The sequence below is a fragment of the Streptopelia decaocto genome, assembly GCF_964273445.1.
Source record: "Streptopelia decaocto genome assembly, chromosome: 5".
Lineage (NCBI taxonomy): Eukaryota > Metazoa > Chordata > Aves > Columbiformes > Columbidae > Streptopelia > Streptopelia decaocto.
This window is the reverse complement of record NC_138659.1, coordinates 63,731,364-63,756,737: the sequence shown is the minus strand read 5'-3', so window position 1 is coordinate 63,756,737 and position 25,374 is coordinate 63,731,364. Positions and strand designations below refer to the sequence as shown.

General features: G+C 38.2%; 1 protein-coding gene across 1 annotated transcript; it reads right to left on the bottom strand.

Moving 5' to 3' along the window:
• Window positions 1-479: 479 nt before the first annotated feature.
• TDRD1 (tudor domain containing 1) lies at window positions 480-23,597 on the bottom strand (the record flags this gene model as incomplete). Its single annotated transcript, XM_082054202.1, has 25 exons — window positions 480-1,356; window positions 2,818-2,864; window positions 3,043-3,264; window positions 3,707-3,874; window positions 5,029-5,139; window positions 5,353-5,469; window positions 5,910-6,014; window positions 7,294-7,464; window positions 7,653-7,763; window positions 8,764-8,886; window positions 10,189-10,437; window positions 11,075-11,245; window positions 12,049-12,156; window positions 13,331-13,507; window positions 13,920-14,003; window positions 15,631-15,799; window positions 16,198-16,344; window positions 16,990-17,172; window positions 17,528-17,632; window positions 18,866-18,926; window positions 20,105-20,210; window positions 20,625-20,772; window positions 20,984-21,054; window positions 22,440-22,540; window positions 23,347-23,597. The coding sequence occupies 25 exons, from the start codon at window positions 23,595-23,597 to the stop codon at window positions 1,264-1,266; spliced, it is 3,399 nt and encodes a 1,132-aa protein (XP_081910328.1). The 3' UTR covers window positions 480-1,263.
• Window positions 23,598-25,374: the final 1,777 nt, after the last annotated feature.

The following is a 25,374-nucleotide window of genomic DNA, read 5'->3' as shown; positions in this document are numbered from 1 at the left end:
TTTGACTACCGCAAAGTCACCTTCTGAAATGCAATGACTAGTTGCCAGGAGAGATGGTATGTGGAAAAGTGAACATGAAAGTTGTGAGGACTAAAGCATCAGCAGGTTGTGCTGCATGTGGTCAAATGCTTGTGAAAGTCGCATTTGTCCCAGGAAGTCAAAGGACCCTCGAGACACAATCCTGGTCCAGAATTCTGAAGACCCAAGTGCGTTTGTCTAACTGTTAGCTGCTGCAAGAATATGATGCAACAAAAAATAAGAGACAAGAAAAAAAATCTGAGGCAATTTAAGTGTAATAAACCATTAAGGCAAACAAAAACATTTCACTTTCACAAGTTTAATCTCAAGATCCTTCCAATTTGCACAAAGCCCAAACTTAAAATGTATACTTTAAGTGGACAAAGAAGCTGACCCTGAAGTTTAAATAAGCAAATGTCTACTGTGCTCTATGAACAATAATTAGGCATCCCTAAGTAACATCGCCACTGGATTAGTCAGAAATGACAATCAGGTATCAACTACGTTTTAGAGAAATACTGAAAATCCGTTAATTTGAGTCAGTATTTTTGTCATATCCCAGAATAGGACTTTTCTATTATGATGTGAAAAAACTTGATGGGGTAGAAATCCTGACAACGCAGCTACAGGCAAAACAGCTGTCATACAGTTACTTCAAAATGATATTCACAGATGCATATTACACACCATGTTAGTTAATAAACATGTAAATGTTTATTGATTTTAGACAGAACTACCTATATGCAGTTCAAGACAAGATTCAGCCTTTACTGATACTTAAACCAAATCTATGAAGAACAATCTTAATTCCTGGTCTGAAGTTGGACTCAAGTTGAAAGCAGACTAATCCAGGTCAGATACAGTTTTTCGCGTAAAAGCAAGGGTACCAAAGTTGAAGTAAACTTTACAATCATTTCAAATATAAGTTTGTAGAACAGACTCACAATGCAACAGCCATCCCGTTAAGTTATGTGCATTCAACAGCAAAATAAAAGCAAAAAAAACTTAGCAGCACATGGTGGTATAAAACAAAAACAGAACATAAATTTTAGCCTGCAGCTTTGAAATCCTTCAAGTTACATACGGATTTCAGAACAATCCAAGCATACAAATAAATACATGTACTTAAACAGCAGAATTTCTACAAAGCAACTATTTTTTAAGCTGATGAATACACTTGCTCTTCCAAAAAAGGAACTGCAGCAACCTGGTATACGTAGAAATGAAACGGCACGTGTCAGAGACTTAGTGCTCCAAGAGGTTTTTCATTTCAGCAAATCCATCTGGATTCCCATACTTGTTTAAAAGGAAGAGTAGGATCTGTTCATGCTTTTTAAGCTGTGGAATAAGCAGACAGAATTAGACATGTAGAATCCTTTTATTTTTTAATTGCTGATTTCATATTGGGGTAGATCCTAAACCTACAAGCTCAGCTAAATTCCATATTAGTTCAATGAATACACAGTTCCTTGCTGTAAAATCTTCTGAAGGGGAAAAAGCCAGCACAATTGTAGCTGACTTCCCCCTGCTCCCTACCCTCCCCTCCCTTTTTTTTCCTGAAGCAGCAGCTTTCTCAAACCAAACTGATGAAATATTCTGATTAGGACTGAGATCAGGATCTTATATTTGGTTATTCACACATGTCTATTTCCTGGTATTTTCAGGTATATTGCAATCTTCTGTCTTCTCTTTGTCTGCCATGAGACAGTGAACCAAACTTACCCAAGTAAGGAAGAATAACAGAAAACAGACAGTGACCAAGCTGAAGTTAGAAGACATAAGGTAGGTCAAGCTGTAAAATCAAAGAGATAGGGAGGGGAAGGGCAAAGAAGGTTCAACAGCCCACAGTGCGACAGATGAATCAATTACACTGAGGGACAGCACAGTTTTCCCGCCTTTCTGCCACTAACTCCTGGTAACTACACCTACCCTGAAGCAGCCAAGGTCTAAATGACCTTGAACAGAAATGCTCTTTTCCTACCTCCAAAATAGCATAGTGCATGTTTTTGGAGAGGAGTCAGCCTGAACCACCCTTGAAAGGTGTTTCTGTCTTTAAAATTAAAAATTTTGGTCATTCTTCTGACAAAGACCCTCACTTTGAGAAAGGCTGATGCATCTTTTCTAGTATACTTTAAGTTACTTTTAGTAAAGTTCTAACTTTTCATAAATAGTCTAAGTAAAAATAAATTAGAAAACTTAAAACCAGAAAGCTTTCAAAAATTACAGGAATATGCCATATCTGTAAGTGACTTTTTTTTTTTTTTTCAAAAGAAAAATCCCAAACTTTCAACTGGCAAACACTTACAAATTCCAGCGTTCTACTGAACTCAATGCCAGCCCTTGCTCTGTGACTGAAACCGTGGCACATACTAATATTAATCTCTGCTACCCAAAATGCACATTGATAAGGAACTCCTTACGTGTGCAGCTGTGTGCCAAGTTGCATCCACAGCAAAGCACAGCCATATTACTGAAAAAAAATCCAGCTGCCCTTTCTCCAAATTACACACTTAATGCAAAACATCACAACTACCTATATATATATATACCTATATACCTATATATAACTATAACAAACAACAGTAACAATCCTGAGCCTGCATACACAGGCTAATGAAGCTTCAGGGTGCTCTAATTATTACCACATATAAAACAAACTGAGAAGCACTGGGATATTCACTTTGCGTATCTTCAATGTTTCAGTTAGCTACTATCTCCCTACTCCATTTGCTTCCCACGAAGTGTTTCTTTTAAATTCTGGAAACAAAAATTTTGCATAGTGCTTTGACTGAATCTTACTTGCATTTTTAATTCTGTGCAGCAGCATTTGGTCTCACCTCCATCACCTACAATAAATAAAGCAAGTGAATGAGTAAAATACACACAGCCACTGCTTCCCTAATTAAAGAAGTGATGTGTGGAATTCTCTAAGATTTTTGGAAGGAAAGTCACTTAGGCATGCCACATGCGCATACGTCTTCAAATTAATTTTACGTTAAGAAGTAATTAAGTGAAAGTAAGTACCTTGATGTTCAGTACTAAAGCTTTCAGCCCTGCAGGATTTGGCCAAACCTTCCATTACCAGTTTGTGAGCTACATTCAGACAACCATTTTCATTAAGTTTTTCCACTGTTACTGAATTGACATTTCCGTTAATCCCTTTCACTGTAATTGTAACATATTGATTCAATAACAGTTCTTTTAACTTGTCCAATAACAATGGAGACCACTCAGCTTTCTCTATTCCTGCAAAAAAATAGAGTACAATCAAGTTTGTTCTATAAATAATTCCTTTATGATATGACTTGAACCTTACAAATAGTACTATCACTGTTTTACAAAATATTATTTTAAATTTTCCTAATATAAATAGCTTATTCTGCAGATAAATGATTAAAAACATACTTTCTAAAACAGCTTTTGCAGTATTAACTAGGACACCATTTTAGCAGATCATCATGTTGTTTGTCAGTATTAAGAAACGAACACTCGTCAGGACAGATACAGATTTATAATGTTCAGGAAAACAACCAGTCAGGGTTTTTGGAGGGGTGTGGATCTTTGATTTGTTGGTTCAGTATTTTTGGTTTGGTTTTGGCTTTTTGGTGTGTGTGTTTAGTTTTTTTGGTTTTGTTTTTGTTTGTATGTTTGCGTTTTGGTTTTTGTGTGTGTGGTTTTTTGCGTTTACCTGCAAGTGAACATGTAATTGTCTGAAAAGGCAGCTTTAAGTAGGATTCAGTGATGGGCAGCACCTTTGAAAAGGGTAAAATTTCTGTCTTCCCATAGTCTGCATATAGTACTTGCACTAGAGACTCAGAAAGTTTTAGAACAAGAGCTCTGTACCAATGGCCATCACCTGAAAAGAATGGGATAAGAAGAATCACACGTGAAATACTATCTTACAAACACAGCTTATCCCGAGAACAAGAATCTGTATAGTTTTCCAGGATTTTTAAAAATATGCTGGTATATCCAAAAGGCTACTTGACAAGAAGCAAGCCCCTAGAATAAGCAAATAGTTTCTGATTTCTATATTTATAAAGATTTAAGTGTTGCTTTCAGACTTCTGCTCAAATTATACAGATTTTTACTAAAATATTTTAAAACTGTTTTACGGCTGTCCGCAGACTGTATTTGTAGCTCCTTACCCTTGTTTTCCAATGCATATTCCCTCCCAAAATACAACCAAAATTAAAAAGTAAAAAAAAAAAAAAAAAAAATCCTTTTTCCTCAATTATGCTGAAGAGCCAAAACCAACAAAAAAAGTGGAAGTTAAAGTGTCAAACACTTAAGCATACTCTTGTGGTCTGGCTAGTACTTCTGTTAATTCATCTATCCTGTTTTCTATGAGCTGTTGTCTAGCACCCAAATTCACTTTCAGTACTTCAACAGATCTGCAACAATCCGCATGCAGTCAACATTTATGAGTCAATGCTAGTTTATTTTTAAAATATTGAACTAATATAGCAGCAGAGAATCCCCTCTTATGAAAGACTAAGAAAATAAAGTAAGTTCCCTCACTGTTAAGGAGTACTTTTAACTTGAACAGCAGTTCAGTCAGCGTGGGCAGCTTGCCAGGCTAACAAGGCAGAACCATCAGTTGTCACAGGCAGTGTCACCACTGCACGCTCACACAAAGCAACGCCACCACCACCCAGGCACCCCCAACCAGAAGGAGGTCTGTATGGATGCAAGTGCACCATTGCTCTGCCATGAATTTCATGCCCCTGTGACTCAGGACAGCACAAATTTCAGCTTAAACTGTAATTAGCTGTTCTTTCCTCTTAAAGCTCAATAGATTTTGCAGGGCACATCCTATTCCTTATTTTCTCTCCTGAAGTGTCAGTGGTTTCTTTGCCCTAAAGATGCAGCCAAGCTACCCTTTATAACAGAATTAAGAGATCTGTAAGTAAAGTCCTTTGTGTTTTTCTTTTTCCCTTTTTCTAAAGCAAAAATGAAAGTCGTGTTTTACACTGGTCAAGGAAACGTAAGAATGAACAATCGCCTTGCCTGAAAACAGGGCACAACAGGCTTCTCCCAGCTGTGGTCTGAAGGGCTTGGTCTTATGAGACTGGCAATAGCTTTCTATTTCAACCAACTGCTGATGTAGCTTCTCTTGATCTACAGAAAAAAGACATTTGGTAGCTAACCACATTTGGGTATCACGAAGAGCACACTTAAGCTCCCCCACTCCCACCTTTGTACTTTTTAACATTTTTCTACTCTCAGAGCTACATTTCCATGAAATTCAGTTCACTATAGCCATACATTTTAATAACTAGTTTGCAACAGGACTTCTTATTGGTATTAAGAACAGTAAACACTTCTTCTTACCTTTAACTTGAGCTGGTACAGCATAGAACAAGTCGGGGCTTACAACTTCGGTTACACAGACGCATACAGATTCACCTATAGCAAATTCAATCGACTTCCAGTGTCCACATGAGGTTTCTAATAGAAATAGCAAGAAAATGCAGTGTAGCGCTTTCCTCCAAGCACATTAGTATTTTAAGTTACTATTACAGAGTATCTTTTTGAATTTTACAGACAACTGCACGTCTTTACTTCAAGAAGGGGAAACCATAAAAAGCCTCAGAAAAATAAGATGTTGGAAAGTAAATGTGAAAAGTTCAAGTCATAGCAAATTTCTAACTCTACTATCAAATACTCAAATAAAATTCATTTAAGACAAACCCAGTGATTTTTATCCATCTCTTCTTGTCTATAATGCCACCTGCAGGGCAGCTTGTGTTTAACTGTAAAAGCTGACAACATAATCAAAACTATGCAAGTTTATTAACGTGAACTATAGTTAAACAGCAAGATCACGATTACAGACCGGAATAGTGAAAATTCTTGTTCAATCTGAAAGTTAACATTCATTTAATTACCTTTTTTGTCAACAGACGTGTTTGGAAAGTTATTTGTATCTTCTAGAACTTCCTTCACAGCCAATTTTTCAGAGGTTAATATCTCATTGATCACTTTTGGATGACCTGTGGAATTGTCAATAAGCTCGACACCTGCGCCATTGCTGGAAAGGGAGGTTACTCTGGCTTGAAGCTTTACCCCTGCAGTGTACATGTGAAATCTTGCTGTGGCTTCTGGAAGCCATTTGCTGTCACCAGGCTTTATACCTAGGAAGTAGGAGAACTGCTCGAAACATCTCCATAAGTAACTGTTTTCAGCATTATATTTTCCTTTAAAAAAAAAGCTTTTTTAAAAAAAAAAAAATTAAAGCACTACTTGAAATACCAAAGCTACTTTTACTACCTCAGCGATACACATTGTACTTCATCCCGTTCACTTGTCTCCCTTTTCCTCCTTTCTTCTAAAAGAACACATTTGCTCAAGACTCCCAAGGCTTTTTTTCTACATTATTCTGCCAAGTAAATCCTTGTGCCTTAGCAAGAACAACACTGTTGAGGCTGTTTATTAATTAGTTTAATATAACCTTTTTATCAAAGGAGCAGAAAAAAAAATGTTTTAAAAAAAACAACACAAACCACGGTAGAAGACACCTTGACAAAATGTGGTTTTGAGCTTTTTGCTTTTGCCCCAGTTTTTATTTTTAAAACAAGCAGACTACATTAGAAAGAATAATTCTGTAGAATTTTGAGTGATTTGCTGTGGAAAATGAAGGGGCAGAGAACTGGCAGAAGACTAAGAAACAGCAGTATGGTGTCCAACTCTGCAGGAATCAAATGAAACACCCCTACAGAGACAGGACAACTTCCTTCATAGAAAGAGATGAGCTCCTTTGCCTGCAAAACTTTCAAGAAATTATTAAGTTGCACAAAAGCACATTTACTCCTAGCAAGGTGGCAACAAAAAGCTAGTAAGCACTACAGATGAAGCAGAACTAAACAGCAAGTTCCCTTTGACTGGCAAATCCGTAAGCAATGTGGACGCATCCCTATACAATTTACTCTAAGTGAACCTGCTTCAGCAGGTGGGTCAGACTAGATCTCCAACCCCAACCGTTCTGTGATTCTGTAACCTCCATGCATGTGGTTCCACAAGCAGAGTCAGGAGCTCAGGGAAGAGCCACCATTTTTCTGTTAAATGCAAGTCTGCTTTGTCACAAGGCTAAAACAACAGCTCCCACAATTTCCAGAGGCTGGAAGCAACACTGACATTTATTATAAAAACAAAACAACAAAATGCAAACCAGTGCTCTGTGAAGTACACCCTGTCATCATCTCCTTCCCCCAAAGCGGCAAGTATCTAAATGCAAAAGGTCTTTTAAGAGAAAGAATCCATATGAAGATCCACCTGAGAGCCAGCATTTAATTCCTTGAAACGGAAGTTTTAGGAATGAGGATGAGATCTGCCGTATTTTATCCAATGGTACTTCCTCAACGTTTCCATAGTCCACAAAACACACTTTAACAGTTCCATCTGAAGTAACGTTTTGCACCAAAGCACGGTACCAGTTGCCATCAGCTAATTAAAGAAAAAGTAATTACTTCACACATTTAGTAAGTTTACCAGCATTTATTTTTTAGTAAATAAATCCAATTCTTTGCTACCTTCTGCCAAGGCAAATTATCAGCTATCTTCTTTTTTTTTTTTTCTTTATGTTCACATATGTTCACTGTAAAAACAATAAAATATTTTGATCTGTTACTTACTGGGGAAAAACGCACAGCAAGGTTCTCCGTTCTCAGGCTTAAAATTATTCGGTGGTGTTTTCTGACAGTATTCAGACAATGATTTGTTAAGTGAGGTTAGAGCATGTAACTCTGAAAATTATGAAGAAAGAAAGAAAGAAAGAAAGAAAAGGACGAGATCAACAAAATAAACTGACCTGAACTTTATCAATACTGTTCACTTATAAAAGATTTTATGTGAGTTTTCTGTGAATTTCAGAATTCAAGTAAAAAAAAAACCACCTGTTGACACTGAGTTAGCTATTTAATTTACTAGACAGTGTTATTAGCAGGAAGAGGTGAGACAGCTGATACTTACTGACAAATTAGTTCAGTACCACAGCAAAATGACCAGTAATTCTTCCCACTAATCTAACAAGCAGCCTTCACTCCAAAATATAAAGTGTATTTTACAGCCATGACAGATCATGGGATCTCACCCTGCTTACTTGTTTGTTTTTAAATATCAAGTCCTTTAGGCTTTTCTATAAAAGGACTTTTAGAGAGGAATTCAATCATGTTTTAAAGGTGATAAGCCATGAAGAATCTATACTATCCTTAGATAAGTCAAGGAATAAACTTCCCTCATTTTTTAAGATCTGCCCTATATTTTTAATCTGAATGCATTTAGCTTCCACTTCCAGCCACTGAATTTCACCATGTTTTCTAGTAAGTTAAAAAGGCAGCGGCTATCAGAAGTCTTTACACATGCAGCAGAGGAACGTGATTATTTTCCTGAGTTTATTGAGGGGAAGTCAAGTTTCAAAAGCTTTGTTTTCTCATTTTCATGTAATTTTATCTCTTTTGGATCTTTGTAAGTTTTTATATGGTAGCTCTTTTCACTTTTCTCTACATTCTTAGATTAAGTTTTATTCAATTGGTTACCTTCAACATTTTCAGATTTCAGTCTCAGAGTCACTACATACCATGATCCAATTCCTTCATCATTCCACTTGTGTTCTTAGATACAAAAACTCAGAGATAAGCCTTGGCACTCCAAGCTCACTTGAAACAGTAATGCATTACAACTATAATAAATGTCAAATCAGGAAGCAAAGAAACTTGCAGAAAGGAAAAACCTGAATAAACTTACCACTCTTATTTGAAATCTGACAGTAGAACTCTCCAGGATTGTACAGCGTACACACTACAACATCTACTGTTTGTTTAAGAGTTAATTTACTCCACTTGCAAATTCTTTTGTTTGTTGTGTCCTCTAGAGAGGAAAGAACAGGCAAACAGCTGTCAGTGAGAGTACTGGAAATGGTCTAAGAAGGAGAAGCAACAAAAAGATCAATAGAAAGACTGGTTGCAGAAATTTGCACTGTATATTATACTCTAATATCTGAAAGAAGTTCATTATTTTTCCGATTAGTTCTCTAAACCAAAAAATACACGGTTTCTTAATTTTTGGCAAGTTATCTAAGACCTACTGTTACAGCATGCTGGATCCAGCAGTTGCAGATTTAATCACTAAGTTTAAGTAAAACAAACAAGTTAATGAAAATGTATTTTGCAAGTCAACAGAGAAATGTATCTGTTGAAATTCCAATATAAAAGCAGAAGTTTTAAAACACGTGAGACAAAAGTTGATAATCTGTTTAGAACCTCTACACAAAAGCTCCCACTCCATGCAAGAAATTAAAAAGAGTTGAGAAGCAACCAAGAAACTTAAGAAGTACAAAACAGGTCCGGGATGATGGCCATAGACCAGAATGTGTTTGGATACAACCATGAAAGTTACTGTTGATTTGAATTTTATACAGGATTCCTTATCCTTATGAACAAAGATAAAGAATAACCATGTCCTGGCCATGAGCCATCTAGTGAGGAACATCAAAATTAAGGTATTTGGACAGAGCCTTGACAAGAAGACTTCCCCCAGTTTTCAGTACAAATGGATTAGAGGAGAACAGTTTTACCAGACACGGGATAGAAAAGAGGGGCTTAACATGCTTCATATGAGAGAAGCTAGAAATCTCCCCACAACACAGAGAAATCTGACATAGAATTTGCGAATCTCTCAAATTGAATCTTTGGTCACTAAATTCAAAGGTCCTAGAAAATTTGTTTGACTGCAGTAGCCTTTACAGCTTCAAGATTATAACTAAATGGCCTTTTCTGTGTGAGGGCTTAGGTGTAAAACATAAAACAATGAGGATGAATTACTACTTGAGCTAAAAGACAAGGGCACAAGAACAAGCAGGTACTAAATAGTCATATCCTGCTTTGCCTGGAAATTGTAACACTTCTAACCAGAGAAACTGAAATATTAGTATGGTCTTCCAAAAATTGCAACTTTGTTGTTATGTATGCATACACATATATATACATACACACACACAAACACACACACAATTTCCTCATGGCAAAGTTGCCACGGCTGAACTTCAGAGCTGCGAAGATTAGAGTTCATGAGCCAGACTGGAAAGTTCTTACCAGTTAAGAACTTGCGTTCTGTGTACCCACTCCAGTAGAGGTAAATAACGCCAATTCAGCAGGACATGCTCGTACTCACCGTTTGCTTTCTTAACATCACTCATTCCGATTGTTGGCAAGGCCACCCTTGGTTCCTCAGCTTCACAGCCTTTCTCTATGAGACAGCTAGATAGATTTATTACTGGAGTAACTGATGCATCTACAAGCTCCACCACACACCTATAACTGTCTTTATCCACTACTTTTACTGTGAACACTTTGTCTTTCACCAGTTGATTCATAAAAGACATAAGTTTTGAGGTCCAGGTTCCTAAAGATGGCTTTACACCTAAAAGAGTCAGATAGTATGGAAAGGTTGTCAGGACAGTCCAAGTCTCAACAATATGTGGAAAAGTATAGTAACACTGCTTACAACAGAAGATTAAGCATCAGTACTACAAAGTTCATAGTCTAAATAATTGAGTTTGGAATCTTGTTACAAGCATGAGGAGGAGTGGGGACGAGTTACTTTTGTAGTACTTGGATTTAATAAATAATGGTCTACTAGTAGTTTCACTAGATTTGCCCCAAAGGAGTGGGACAGATACAGTTCTGAATTTCAAGATAAAAAATGAAATTTTACTGCAGTGTTAGAACCACAACAGATTTAAGAATTCCACACCTCAGTAGATGACTGCATTTTGCTTAGGAAAAAAAAAAAAAAAGCACATACAAAACCTAAACAGGTGTGTTAATATAAACATGTTTTCCAAACATACAACTGCAGGTCACCAGGTACTTTAGGAAAGATTTGTCATGTTTTGTAGATACGGCCCAACAAACAAGAAATCTGGAAATTCTGGAAATAATGCCTACTGTTATCGCCATCCTCCCCACATTTCAATATAAGATACTAAAGGTGTGATCATTATCTAACTCCACTTATATTGCCCCTATGCAGTTTAAAACAGCTTATCATTTCATACCTGCCAAGGCACATCTTATGGCTTGAGCTGGCAAGCCCATTAATCTTGGAATTATAGGACGAAGTCTAGTTACAGGAAGAACTTCGTAATTGCCATAATCTATATAGCTCACCAAAACAGAATCTTCAGAAACATATTCTGTAACCGCAGCACGATACCAAAGATTGTCTTCTAGAAAGGAAGATACAGATATTCATTGTACTGCTTTTAACTTCTGAGAATAGAATGATTTTTTTGGTTAGACCAATATAGAAATACAATGTAAATCTCAACAGACACCACCAGCATTACAGTTCACACTAACCTTTAAAAAATCCTTATGAATGCAACATCTACTACCATCACTTCTTGCATGAGTTGCACATTGCAAACTCATTCTTTCTGTAAAGAACCCCCGCCTCACAAATACATACTGCAACAAAAAATTGACACTATGTGCATGTAGTGCTTAAGCTCAATACATTTAAACAAACAGCAAACAGTATTTCAGCTGACCACAATGACATGCAATTCAAAGGCCACACAACAGATCTAGTAATTTAAGTATTTTAATTCAATTAAAATATTTGAGAAATAGAAATACAGGCTTACTCAAGTTTACCAAGACATCTGAGGTACTGAGCTGATAGCTCTCCCTAGCCAGGCGCTATCTATATCTATATCTATCTATATAAATACAAAATTTCTTCATGATTTCTTAAAAAGCTCCTTTATACAAAAACAAACCCAGTGTTAAAGACTCTGCTAAATGAAGCGACCACGTTATGGTATTTTTTTAAACTAGTATTTTATAGTTGTCATCATTAGCTATTAACACTTATTTTTAAAAATCACTACAAATGTTACCAACAGCTAAAACCAGACATGAATAATATAAACTCTATATTAAACATTTCTAAATATAATTATTACAAAAACCAAACCAGTTTATAAAGCTACATAAATTAACAGCCATATTTTCACTCCATTTTTACCTGTGAACTGGGCACAGCACACATTTCCAGCAGCAGGATGGAAAGCTGAACTACTGGGAAATTTGCCACAATGTTCATTGAGAGATACTTGAAGCTCAGCAAGTTTACCTGATGTTAAAACACATAGGTTTTGGAGCATACGCCATCATTTAATTATTACAAAAGCACAAAAATCTTAAGTTCAAAGCTCGGAAGAACATCTTGTAGTATAATGGAGATTATTTCACATAATGTTTAACATAATACCAAAACAGCAATGAAACTAGGACTCTTCAATCAGTAAGACTGAAGAGAGTTCTCCCTGGAGTCTAAGGAATCCCAGTGGAGAAGAGGACAGGGATAACCAGTCACAGACTTATTTAACACAGAAACAACTGAAGCCAGCAGGAACTGAAACCAAGCTAGTGAAGGAATGCGGGAAAGAAACCAAGAAGACAGCTCTTCAAACAACAGGCAGGTGTCGAGTGTCACTTCTTGCCGAAGGACACGCTACGCTATGAATTTAAAGGCTGCACAAGTACACAGAAGAGAAATCCACTGTAGGAGATTCACCAGATCACATCCAGCTGCCAAAGCCTTTTTAGCCCCCAAAATACCCACTGGCTCAGGCAGCACTGTGAGGACACATCCTACAAACTTACTCTGCTGTTCCTCCTCCCAAACATCTGTTTATTGCCACTGTTGGAGACACACCAGAAGTCCCTGCAGCCTGGCACTCTGGCCCACTGTCACGTTACTTACGGTCTTCTGTTTTACTGTACCAGAACACACCGAAGCAGGGTTTGGGCACTATTAATCCAGCCTTCTCATATTCAGATATTCTCCCCATACTACGTAACAAAGAAGCTCTGTCCACGCACCCAGTCTATGAGAAAATGTTTCCCTCCACGGTTAAAGCAACAAGGCATCAAAGGAATAAACATAGCAATTACAAAGTCACATTTCTGGAACAGGAGAGAGAACATATTTAACATTAAATATTCGTGGTACAAATTGACTTCAGATTGCTAAAATCCATGCCACACCATCTTTCTACTCTGCGCTCCTCAAACCGCCCACAAATGATCACCTTACAGGTTAGTGAGCGATATTAACAGCTAGAACTGCCCAAAACATCCTCTACACCACTATGGCTTGTAACCAACCGAGGCATGGCCAATTGCTACCAGGATTCATCATTTTGGGTGAAACTACAAGATGAGCAACAGCTCCCTCCAGCCCCTGCTGAAGAGAAAAATGCCAGACCAAGTTTCTTACATCCCGCTTTCAACATGTCACTTACGGGCATTGTGCATCTGCTGACAGAAGAAGTTTTCTGGATTTTCAATGCAGGAAACAACACCAGAGAATACATCTCCGATACACAAGGAGATACAATCGGCAACTGAGTTAGCACAGTGAAGAAATTCTTCGTCTTCAGGTATTTTTTCTTTACTTCCCTTACAATGGTTTTCTGACACTGTACATATAAAAAATAAATTTTAAAAAAGAGGTTGCTGATCAAAAGCTGACTTTGAAATGTGCAACCTTACCAGCCAGGATTAAAACTGCACTAAATTAAATTAAAACATGCTAAAGCAGTTTTGTTTGTTTTTCTTATTCCTGACTCTTTGGATGTTGAAGTCTCCTGTTATATGAAATTAATGCTCATATAATAACCACTAGACAAGTACTTCAGACTATTACAAGCATATGTTCTACTGTCAGTAGTGAACTGAGGGAAGCTCCACTAGCCAGTATTTTAAATAGGAGGCAATGCCAGTGGGCAGCCAGAGTACTTACTACTTTCAGAATACCATACAACATGAGAGCACTTAAAATTCCCCAACTTTTTTCTGTCTCTTAGTAAGAAGTTTGATTTGCTTGCTTACCTCTCAGACAGTCTGTTCCTTTTGCATTACCTCCTGGAGTCAAATAAGACCTCATTTCCAAAGGTACTTTATCTAGGCAGTCTCCTAAAATACAGATGTAAAAAAAGAAAACAATTTACCATGTAGGATAGTCATCATTTAATTTTATTTCAGAACCACCTTCTGAGCCTGACCTATACCCCTATCAAAAGGTGAGGATGCTCTACTTATTTGTTGAGCACTTAATATACTTAGAATGCAAAGTAAAAGCAGTTTCAGAGTAACTCAGCTACTTGAGTTTTCTGAAGACGTTCACAACTTCAAGACTGTTTGACTAAATAAAATGAGCAAAGCAGTAACAACCAACATTTACTCGTACCCACTGAGGACTGTTGGCTGAAAAACTAATTGCAGCTTTTCACACAAGGATTCACAACTTACATCCTTATGAGTATGCCATGAGTTACCAAGATTTACAAAGAAATCTTGGGTTTCTTAGCTGTTACATATACCATTTCTGATATATGAAGCATTATTTCAAGCTTTAAATATAATTATTTTCAACTGAAAACCTGAATGCAGATGTTTAAGTTGCTTATAAGGTCATGGAATAGATGCATGCAAGCTTTCATGAATGCAGCAACATTTTTGTGATCTTCTCTTCAAGAGGCTGACAAGTTATATTGCTTTGCCATTAGTGTGCTGTAAAGCAACCAAATGTGAAATATGCCCAGCACAACCCTCAAACAGTTGAATTTACACAGGTCTAAGGTGAACCATCATGTTACAGATTGCAGGGACTATGACACGAAGATAAGCTTCCTGCACATCAGGGATTTTTGCAAGCCAAGAGGATCAACTATCACTCCATTCAAAATTTCTGTGGGTTGCAAATCAATGAAAATATGCTCTTAGCACTGTATCATCCTTTCTCTGCAGACAGGAAAAACAAAACAAAAAACAACAAAACACCAACAAACAAACAAAATAGCCCTCCAAATCATGACAACAAGCACACAATCAAAGCCAGCACTCTCAGCCCAGCTGAAGATCTAAATTCAGACTCCTCAGAGGTCAAGTGCTCTGCTCACCTCTATCCACTGATGCTCGCTAAGTTAGAAATAGAAATGTGCTCGGAGATCTCCAACTAGATGCAACAATATCTAGTGGTTGCACTTTCTGTGGGATATTTGTTTAGTGAGCACATATGAAATAGAACAAAAGCTGCAAAATTCTGAGTGGAACTAGAAATTGATATGATCATTTTTAAAGAGTTAAAAATGCATGAGATAAAAAGAACACTGTGGTCCCACATTATCATGCCTCTATTAAAACAGAAAAATAAACAAGATAATCCAGAAAACACTGAATTTGTTACAATTCTACTGGAAAAGTAACCTTACTAAAATTTAAGGTCAAACATATAAAGATATTTCAGGTACAGGCATTTTAAAATGACCTCTACATAGAAGAATGAAATCAAAGTAAAACAACAACAACAACAATCAAACAAACCCAAACCAAACCAAAACCCCCAAAACCAACCAACCAAAACACCCACAAAAAACAAACCAATCAAGGGGCAGGTCGTGACAGTGACAAGAGGGAAGACCAATAAAGAAAAAAACTCTCCTCTTTTAAAGGTATTGGGCAAGGGTAGAGGGGAAGGAAAGTGAACATGAAAGCCTTATCAACTATATTTTTCCCCCCCCTCACACTACCAAGTACTTACCAAAATCTAGAAGAACATCTACAGCAAAACTCAACATCATTTCCTCCTGTAATATGTCAACAACAGTTACTGAACAATGCTTTCCCATGAGCTGGGAAGAAAAGCTGGCAATGCCTTCATTCCATCCTTTTTCTTTTGGATCATATTTAGCAAAGGAACACTTAATGGCCTGAAAAGAATTATAATTAGAACAAGAAAGGATAGGGGGTTGTTTGCCCTTTAGAAAAAGCAACTCAAGGCTCTCAAAAATATCATCTTGCATAGAAAAGTTAAAGCTGCTGTTGGAATTTGAAGCACTATCAATTCAATTAACTTCTTCGCAAGAGTTAAGAATTAGGAAATTAAGTTCAAACTGTAAGCCACATTTCCTCCGATTCTCCTACTGTTTATGCTGGGTTAGTAAGTGAAGATTTCAGAAGGTGAACCTTAGTGCAGTATAGCAGATTTTACGCATCACTTTCACTGAACACAAAATACTGTGATAATTACAGTTACAGAGACAGGAGTTAGACTCATTTCAGAACTATTCATTTAAAACACAGCTACTGTTAGGAAAACAGAACTCACACATGGAGGAAACAACAGGTCAATGTCTTTGTGCAGCGCTTTAATCCAGGAGAGTGGAATATTTTCTTCATTTCCATAATCGATATAGAATACTTGTGCTTTCTTTTGCAACATATCCACATCTTTTACCAGGGCTCTATTCCAGGTCTGTGTAGGAATAAATTATAATCTTGGTAAGAACACAACACGTGTTGCTTTACTTCATCAGATTTGTTTATCCAAGGCACTGATCAATTCTGAAGTGACAGAAATGAACACAACTCACTGTAGTGTTGACTGTTGCGAAGATAAAATTATACTCCTATGGATATTGGCTACCACACAGTAGATCAAGACTCTGCTAACAACAAAGGAGGAAAATGGGACGAAATACAGAAAAGGGATGGGAAGGGAAACAGAAACTAGATGTGGCTATAGAAATGCCACCCAAGAAGTCAGGGAAGAAATGAAGAGTAACTTCCTTAAATAAGCAGAGTCATATTCCAAACTGATCTAACTACAGTAGTTTAAATTTGCTAAGAATACACACAGGCTACAAGCAACAGTAACGCAAAAAGCACCTACGGGGCTCAAGTACATAGACACATAGAAGTAAAGTTTCTAGAGGGGGAAAAAATAATAAAAATCAGTACCTTCAATTTGAGTTGCAGATGTTATTAAATTAGTTGCTATTCTACCCCAATAAACTGATCTCTAATTAGCAGCCTTCACTGGTAGAGACATGAAAGCAAAACATGCAAAACACGAAGAGCCCAACATAGAATGGTTATTTTATGGACAATGAGATGTTACCTGATCCGAAGAACACCTTGCAACGCAGACTTCCCCTTTGACAGCAAAATATTGCTCCTGAATAACCGTGTTAGCGTAACAATCTTGCAGTTTCACAGATAGTTTACTGATCTGGTCTAAAACTTTTGGAGAACTCATCTGTATATAAAATTCACTTGGACTCTTGAACTTTGTTACTGTACCCTAAAGAGAAAAGCCATAGATGACACACCAGAACAGCCTACAGTATATTATTCAGGACCACTATTCATTTCAATAAATGCATTTCAGCTTATATCTGATTATGTTATTTTGTTTTGAACCTAGCAGTAACTAATTGCAGGGAATAAAACCAGTGATGTTCACCTTCCCAGAAACAGTGTTCCTCACTTACTCCCCTTGCCTCCACTTGCATTTACTCATCTTTATAAAAATAAAAGAATTTTACATGTGAGCAAAATGAGACAAAGAGCTGAGGTGACATGCAGCTATATACACTTAACAAAGCTTCAAATGCAACCTAACAAAGCATTGTAGGATTCTTCCATAATAAAAGTACCTGTACTTCCATAGCTTTTTTGATCCCTAGAGTCTGGAGATCTGAAAGCATTATTTTCTTGCTGGGCTCTCTTGTCTTGAGGGAATCCACAGATGTTGAATTACCCTAATTAAAACAGCTATAAGTTATGTTTAAACTGGAGTTGTTCAGCTGTAGATCCTTGTAGTAACAAATAAAAAATAACTTTTTATCATTTAAAGTGGCATGTTAAAAAGTGCTTTTGTTGACTTTCAATAAGATGTCTACAGATGTTGTATTACTCTTGAAAATAACTTAAAACATTATCACAGATATACCAAACAGACAATGCAAAACAATTGCTGAGGTCTCACACATTCACCTCCTCCTTTCACACCTATTTTACAGGATAATTCAGCTGTATTTCTTGCTTATGATACTCCCACATATAAGCAGAACTGAATTCCACCTGCTTCCTCGTAGTCTTAACACCACAGAGCAGATTATAACTACTGCTTGAACTGTAGGCAGCCATTTGAAGTCTAAACATTTAGTGTGACCTGCCTAATGCATCAACACCCTAATAACATTAGAAAAAAATCTTTTACACATTGTTAGGGAAAACATCTTACAGTTGGACCAACATACTGCAGCTAATGCACAGTGACTGAGATTATTGTTACAAATGCTAAATTAATTTACTTCCAAAGATCCTGCATTTTCCATAAAAACATATCTCACATTACAACAGCAAAACACATTTGATTGTTCAATATGCAATGTAAGCTTTCTTACTTCCAAGGACTTACTTGTTCGAGATTTAGATGAATGAGGGAAAACCAAAACCTTCTATTATTTCAAAATAAATTTGCTACAAATTATGTATTCATCTTGTACAACCTCTTGGTCTGAAAGTCACTCACTATCAGCTGATCAGTTTTACTAGAACACAGTCACAAGCATGGACAGCAGAAAGTTATCAGGATGAACTAACAGAAGTCCCATGACCCAAAATGAAGCTTCCTTTCTGAATTCCTTCAAAAATTTAAACAGATGAATGAGAAAGCGCAAAGAAGTGTATGACAAAGGAGTTTTCTTCCTAAAATATTTCTCTAGCAACATCACATATGTCTTAATTTTGGGAAAACTTTTCTGAAAAAGATTAAACAAAGCACAAGTTGTCTGCTGGTATTGCCAAGGGCTCTACAAGTAACATATTTTTAAATGTTTCTCCCAGTCACTTTTGACTGGAAGCACTGATCTTTCTACAAGGAGTAAATGATATCTGGAACTCATTCCTTTCCTGTACAGGTCAAAGTAAGCATATTGCAATAAGCTCACAACAGATCCATTTAAGACAGTGAAAATCACATTCTATACCTTAAGACAAACTCCTGTCTCAGTTTTAGCAGGTAACATGCCTCCACCGTTATTACTTACACTGTAATCAAAGAAAAACATGTTAATTTTAAAGAATCAAAGACAGACAAGTAGGATTTGTAACCCCTACTTGCAAATAAAACAAAAAGGCTGTGTTCACAGTATGTGGTTTTTGTCAACCCTTATTCTGCCTTTAGGAAAATGTAGAATGGCAAATATTAGTTCCCTGTCACGAAAAATCTGGTGCGTTTTTCCTCACGCCATCAACAACAAAAAAAAATATTAAATTTTATTCAAATGGAGAAGAAATCTCCTACAGTTGTTGTGGAGTTCTGCTAATGCTGTAATCCAAAGAAAGCCTCAAGAACTACAAAATCAAAAACAAACAAACAGAAACGTTGCTATTTCAATTGAATACATAATGAATATCCAGATATATGTCAGATTATCCCTGATACCACCCCTGTTCAGTTGCTGCAGCAAAACTTATGGAAAAAAAAAAAATCTCTTGTGAACTTTGACTACAAACACCTGGTTGCAGATTCACTGAACTGAGACTATCACTCCTTGCTAGAGATTGTCAGCTCTAATGCTCAGATCGCTCCCCTAAACTGTTCCAAAGCCAGCCAGTCATTTGTACTGTGTCATAACCTAACGGTGCTTACTTTAATCGAAACACATTAGGGACTGATCTCTTGAGCATTTAAACTGGCACGTCCAAAGCAATAATGAGCAGCTCGAGAACGGCCTTGCTGAGACAACTTCTTGTAATTGTAGCTGTGTTCAAAGATAAAATATCTATGAAGTTCACTGAGGCTACAGTTGGATTCAAACGGTGCCTCTTTAGCGCCTGTTAAATGCAACCCATTGGGCATTCTACTGCTGGAAAGCACAGTCTCATTTCTCCTCCCTTCACCATATCATCAGTGGCAATAACAAAGGCATGCAATTAAGCAATATGCTTACTGCATGCTCACACAGTTCTGACACAAGTAAAAACTTTGCTTTTGCCTTAAATCACGTTACAGAATGCCTTAAGAACTTCAACAATATCTTTCCAGTCACGCTTTTAAAGCAGCAGAGATGAGTTTTCTGACAAGTATGAAACAATTTAGTACTAACCTAAGAACAAGCAACACTTTTTACTGTAACAGTGCCTTTACGGGGTCATTAAAGTTGTATTAGGAGGGAAATTGTCCTTCTGTAAAGATTATTTGGCAGAACTTTTAACAAACTTACTTCTGTTTAACTGGCTCACATACAACACTATGTGCTCGCCAGTCTTTCTTCTGACAGTCTGCAGAGCAGTAGTATATTTGCTTGCACTGTGAACACCTGAGGGATCCTTAAAAAAAAAGTGAGAGAAACACCTATATCAGAAGAGACAACAGCTGTTAAGATGCAGACTCCATGTATTACTTAATAACTGCTTTATAAGGTGGTTCCACTACAGTTCTAAGCACATAACAAATAGGTACTTGTCTTCACATGTAGCTATCAGACATTACTGCCCCAGATGTCCCGAATTCCTTCTGTATTTAAGAAGGACAAAGAAAGGACCAAACATTTTTGATTAAGGAGATGCTCTCTTCTGTTTATCCGTTCCAAACCTCCAAGTGTCTTCTGAACAGTCACTATATTTGCATCTGAGAGATAAAAATGCACATTCATTTTAAGACACTTCTAAGCAAACCTCCTTATCTGGTTTCACCAATAAATATACTACTGCATCACAGACTACAGGACAACCGGCACTTACCAAACAGACCACAATGATGGCAAGTCCTCGTTTGAGGGCGTGATACTAATGAATTAAAAAGACTTTTATCACAGCTAATAGAGAAAACATTTTCAGAGGAATATTTCAAGTTCTTTGGCTTCTCATGAATCAAATCAGAATGTGACACCTGTGGAATAAAAATTTTAGGTGATTCTTACCAGAAAGAAGCTGCCCATTGTTTTGAAATATTCTAATGTACAAAAATGTGACCGCCGTCCTGCCCCCATCCCAAAAAAGTCAAAATTTCAAAGTTCTAGAAAGAGCAATATAGGCTGATCATTTCTGCTATCTAGAAATGCTCAGAATATTTGGGGCAATCATAAAGTGCAATAACTCACGGTATTTCCTTTATCAGCTGCAGCTGTCAACAGCAAGTTCCCTCTAATAGTTACACCTTCCGTGGAACTTCCTAGAAGCAGAAGTATTTGCAAAGGGATCTGATTAACAGTGTTAATGCATGCCTGTGTTATGGAGCATTTGCAGGAAAATAAGAAAGCTGTTCTCTGTTCCTACTATTTTGCTACCACATTTGAGCAAATGGAGGTGCTAGGATCATGACACACTCTGGAAGTCACTTCTTATCGCTCTTGATATTACATTTATTCAAACCTATCATCAGTGGAATTATTAAAGCACCAGTTTCACTGCTCTGTGGTTATCACTTGATAGCAGTCCTAATGTCCTCCATCCACAAACTTGTTTCAATTGTTCAGTAGGAAGAAAAAAAAAGTTTACATAATTTCCAATATCCATAGGGCAGAAATTCAGAAGAGGCAATTTTACAAGTTTTTTCAATACTGTTAAACATGTGGTCTATTTTTACACTTATGCATAGTTTTGTCACATCAACAGGTGTTCAGAAACAAAATACTCTGAAACAAGAGATTTTAACTTTCCAACAGATACCTTAATAAGCTCACTGGAAAGACCACAAGGCTTATATCAAACAACTCTTACAAGACAAAAAATCAGCTAAGTATGCATACCATTATTCTAGGAACTATGTTTTTATAAGTGAGTGACTCATTTACCTACAAAAAAATTGGTTCAGTTGTAGATTACATACACCATTCTAAGCTTGTTCCAGTTCAGCAGGCTTATTAGCCCAAGTTTTTCACCAAGCCAACATAAAGCTTACATGGCCTTTTTCCCCCACCTGGAAGCAAGTTGATCTCGTAAACTTTGCCTAAACTAAAACTCTCCCCTAACATAAAATTCCATGAACATGCCAGTCTGAGGATGACTGCATACCAAGCTACCTCAGATCTCTCAGAATGAAGTCTGGGTTTTTTCCTTCCCCCCTCATTTGGAGTAAAAGGGAGTATCCATCGGATATCACTGATGAAGGCAAGAAACATCGCTAAAGGAACTCCAACTCCCACTGCACGGATCTGCACCAACTTCCCTAGTACCCCAACTAGCCTGTTTTTTTTCAATCATCCAACGCATTCAAGCCCACATGAATTTAGGTAATTAGGAGTTGGCTGTATTTATAAGCCATATTCATACTTAAAATGTGTATCAGTAATCGAGCATATACACAATTATGGAAGAACAAAATCAAGATACTTTTGTCAAGCTGTGGGCAAAGTCTCTCTTGCATTGCACTTGTACTGCAGTTGAAACTTTCTGTACTATTTCTACAACTGGCAAAAAACACCCTGTATTGTTTGTTCACAAAATACTGATTTTTTTGATCGATATGTCAGAAATTCAGCGTCAAAACAGAGCTTTACAACAGGAAGTTGGCACCTGTGATTCTGCTGCTTTAACCTTCATCTACAACATTATTACCTTTGTTCTTCAAGTGAAGTGGTTCTGCCATCATGTAAATGTTCACATCAGAGTATGACGAAAGGAGGCTGTGTGATGAAATGCGGCTGTAGGCCAGGTAACTACAAAAGCATGAATTTAATGATTAATTCAGGCAGGCACACAAATTAAATATTGAAATATTTTTAAGTCACGTTCTGCAGTCATACTTAAGCATCAGTTTTGGAAGGTTAATTCTCTACTGTTTCTTTAATTCGCACAGCAAAAAGTAGAATACTTCCTGCATGAAGAACTCAACAACAAACGCTCCAGACTAAAAACAAGCAACAAAAAGCCCTTCATGAGAGGAGAGCACAGAGGAGCAGCTGTCACAACCTGCATGTCAAGCTTGCTGGGCTCACGGGCGACCTGTCTCTCTGGAGAACTTACTCTGGGCTGAACCGCCCCTGTGCTGAAGGATGAGCTGCTCCCATGGGCTCCTCATGGCCGGGAGCTCAACCTCGGCCAAAGGCCCAAAGCCCCTGGACCAGCACCAGAGCCGCTCCCTAAGGGGAAACGACTGGGCCAGGCTCTGCCAAAATGAACTCTTGGCACCTGCTTTCCAAATGCTAACCCTCAATATAATTATTTTAAATATAAAAATACCCTCTTGCTACATTACACCGGAGAAATCAACTTAAATGAGATTGCAAATGAAACTGTCTTCAAATTGACACTGCAACCAACTCAACCAGCAAAGAGCTTTCACGACTGAGCTGTTTTAATTAACTCAGGACAAAACTAAGCGCCCCCACCCCGCAGCCTCCAGCCGGGGCCCAGCCCCGAACTCCAGCCCCCCGCTGCCCGTTCCCGCCGCCCCGAGCCCCTTCCCTCCCTCAGGGCAGCGCTCGCGCCCGGGCGTCCCCGCCAGGCTGGGCTGGCTCCTCACTCGAGGCCCCAGGGCGGCTGCAGACGGAGACCCGGCGCTCGGAGGGGAGAGACGGAGGCCCCGCCGCTCCCGCCGTCGCAGTCGCCCCGCCCCGCGGCGGCCGGAGATGAGGCGGGGCGGGGCACGTGCTGCCCGGCCGCTCGGAGCCCGCGCGCTTTGTGTGTAGTCGGCACCGTGATTGGCGCGTCCTCGTTAGCGCCGCTCGGGTCATGTCGCGGGTCTGGAGCGCCAGGGCTGCCTGGTTTCCACATGGCTAGGTTGTTAGTGCCCTGGCTGAAAACACGTTAGTCACAAAATGTACCACACCCTGTGTGTTGCAAGAGATGTCTTTATTTTTTTTTTTTATTTTTTTTTTTATTTTTTTTTTTACTCAAAAGTATCATTGTTCTTACTCTGGCTTGAAGGAGAGAGGCAGTGAAACATCCATGGATGTGCTAGTAATCACAGAATATCATGCTGGAAGGGACCAAAAGTGTCCAATGTAGGGCAGTCCACCACTTCCCTGGGGAGATTATTCTAATAGCTGATTGTTCCCAGGGTGAAAAATTCCCCTCTTGTGTCCAATCGGAATGTCCCCAGGAATAAATTGTACCCATTACCGCTTCTCTTTTCCATGGGACTCCTTGTAAAAAGCAAGTTTCCATCTTCCTTGTAACCGCCCTTTAAATACTGGAACATAGTGATGAGTCTCCCCAAGCTGCCTTTTCTCAAGGCTCAACAAGCCCAGTCCTCTCAACCTTCCCTCACATGGCAGCTTCCCAGCCCTATGATCATCTTTGTGGCCCTTCTCTGGACCCTCCCCACATCTTTTCTGTGTAACTGGGACCAAAACCGAACACCGTATTCCAGATGTGGCCTCACAAACGCTGAGCAGAGCGAGATAATGACTTTGTCCCTGCCGGCGATGCCCGTGCTGATGCAGTAACCATTCCTTAGCAACCCATGTACTCTACGGGTCTTCGTAATGCAAAAAGATGAAAGAATAATTAAGAGCTACAAAATACCAGCTACAGAGAGCAATGTATAATTCCAGACAAACCTGCAGGTTATAGTCGCATCTCTGGCTGTGCCTGAACAGCCTTGGGCTTCTGCCTTGGGCTGTCAGTGCTTCCCAGCAGCAGGAACACCCGCATCTCGGGACACTTGTTCATAGCGCAGCAGCAGGAAGGGTGTGTAGCTTCTTTCTGTAATTTCTCCAATAAAATGAAAATTATCTCAGGACATCAGTCTGGCAACCTTGTTTCATCTAAATTCAGAAGGCAGCTGGAAGATCTGTGCAAGAATCATGAAATTTGATACGTCAAATTGATACATTTCTATTTTAAAATATTTGAATTTTGCCCTGCCCAGCTTAGGAAGTACATCACTTCATCTCCCATTTCCAATCTATTCTCTGCTTTCATTTCTCCTTTTTCCTCTTTTCTTTCTATACAAGGTTTTTTTCCCCCTTTCTTCTTTTGTTTCCCATTCTCTCTACACTGGAAAACATACTTCATCCTCAACACTGATGCAGTTATGCTACTACTTAGACATGCTCTTGGGCGTTACCAGTGCTGTGCAATTAAACTTTCACCAAACATAAATGAATCTGGTCTATTTTAGTGCCTGCCCTGTTGTGCTTTTTAAAGTGTATAAAATCAGTGATGGATTTTATTCTTACACGTTCTGTGCAGCAGGGAATAATTATCTCTGTTCACAGAGAAGAAACTGAAGCACAGCTATTTTGCCTTAAAGGCATTTGGAGTCTGGCTGTGACAACATTTCAGTCTAAATCTTCAGTGTTTAAGTCTAGGATCCTGTCTGCCAAACTATTGTTCCCTGGTAAGCATTCCCAGAAGAACAGAGAACAAGACATCAAAGGTTTGCTGAGCTTTTTCTGGACGGTTCAGATACTACCTACCAAAGTCAGAAGAAACACTCTTCATGGCTCCAATGAATTTCCAGCCTTCAGATGCAATCTAACTAGAAATTGAGTGTATGGAAGGCTGCTCTGAAAGCAGGAGGGGAAATTAGGTAGGATTAGGTGGG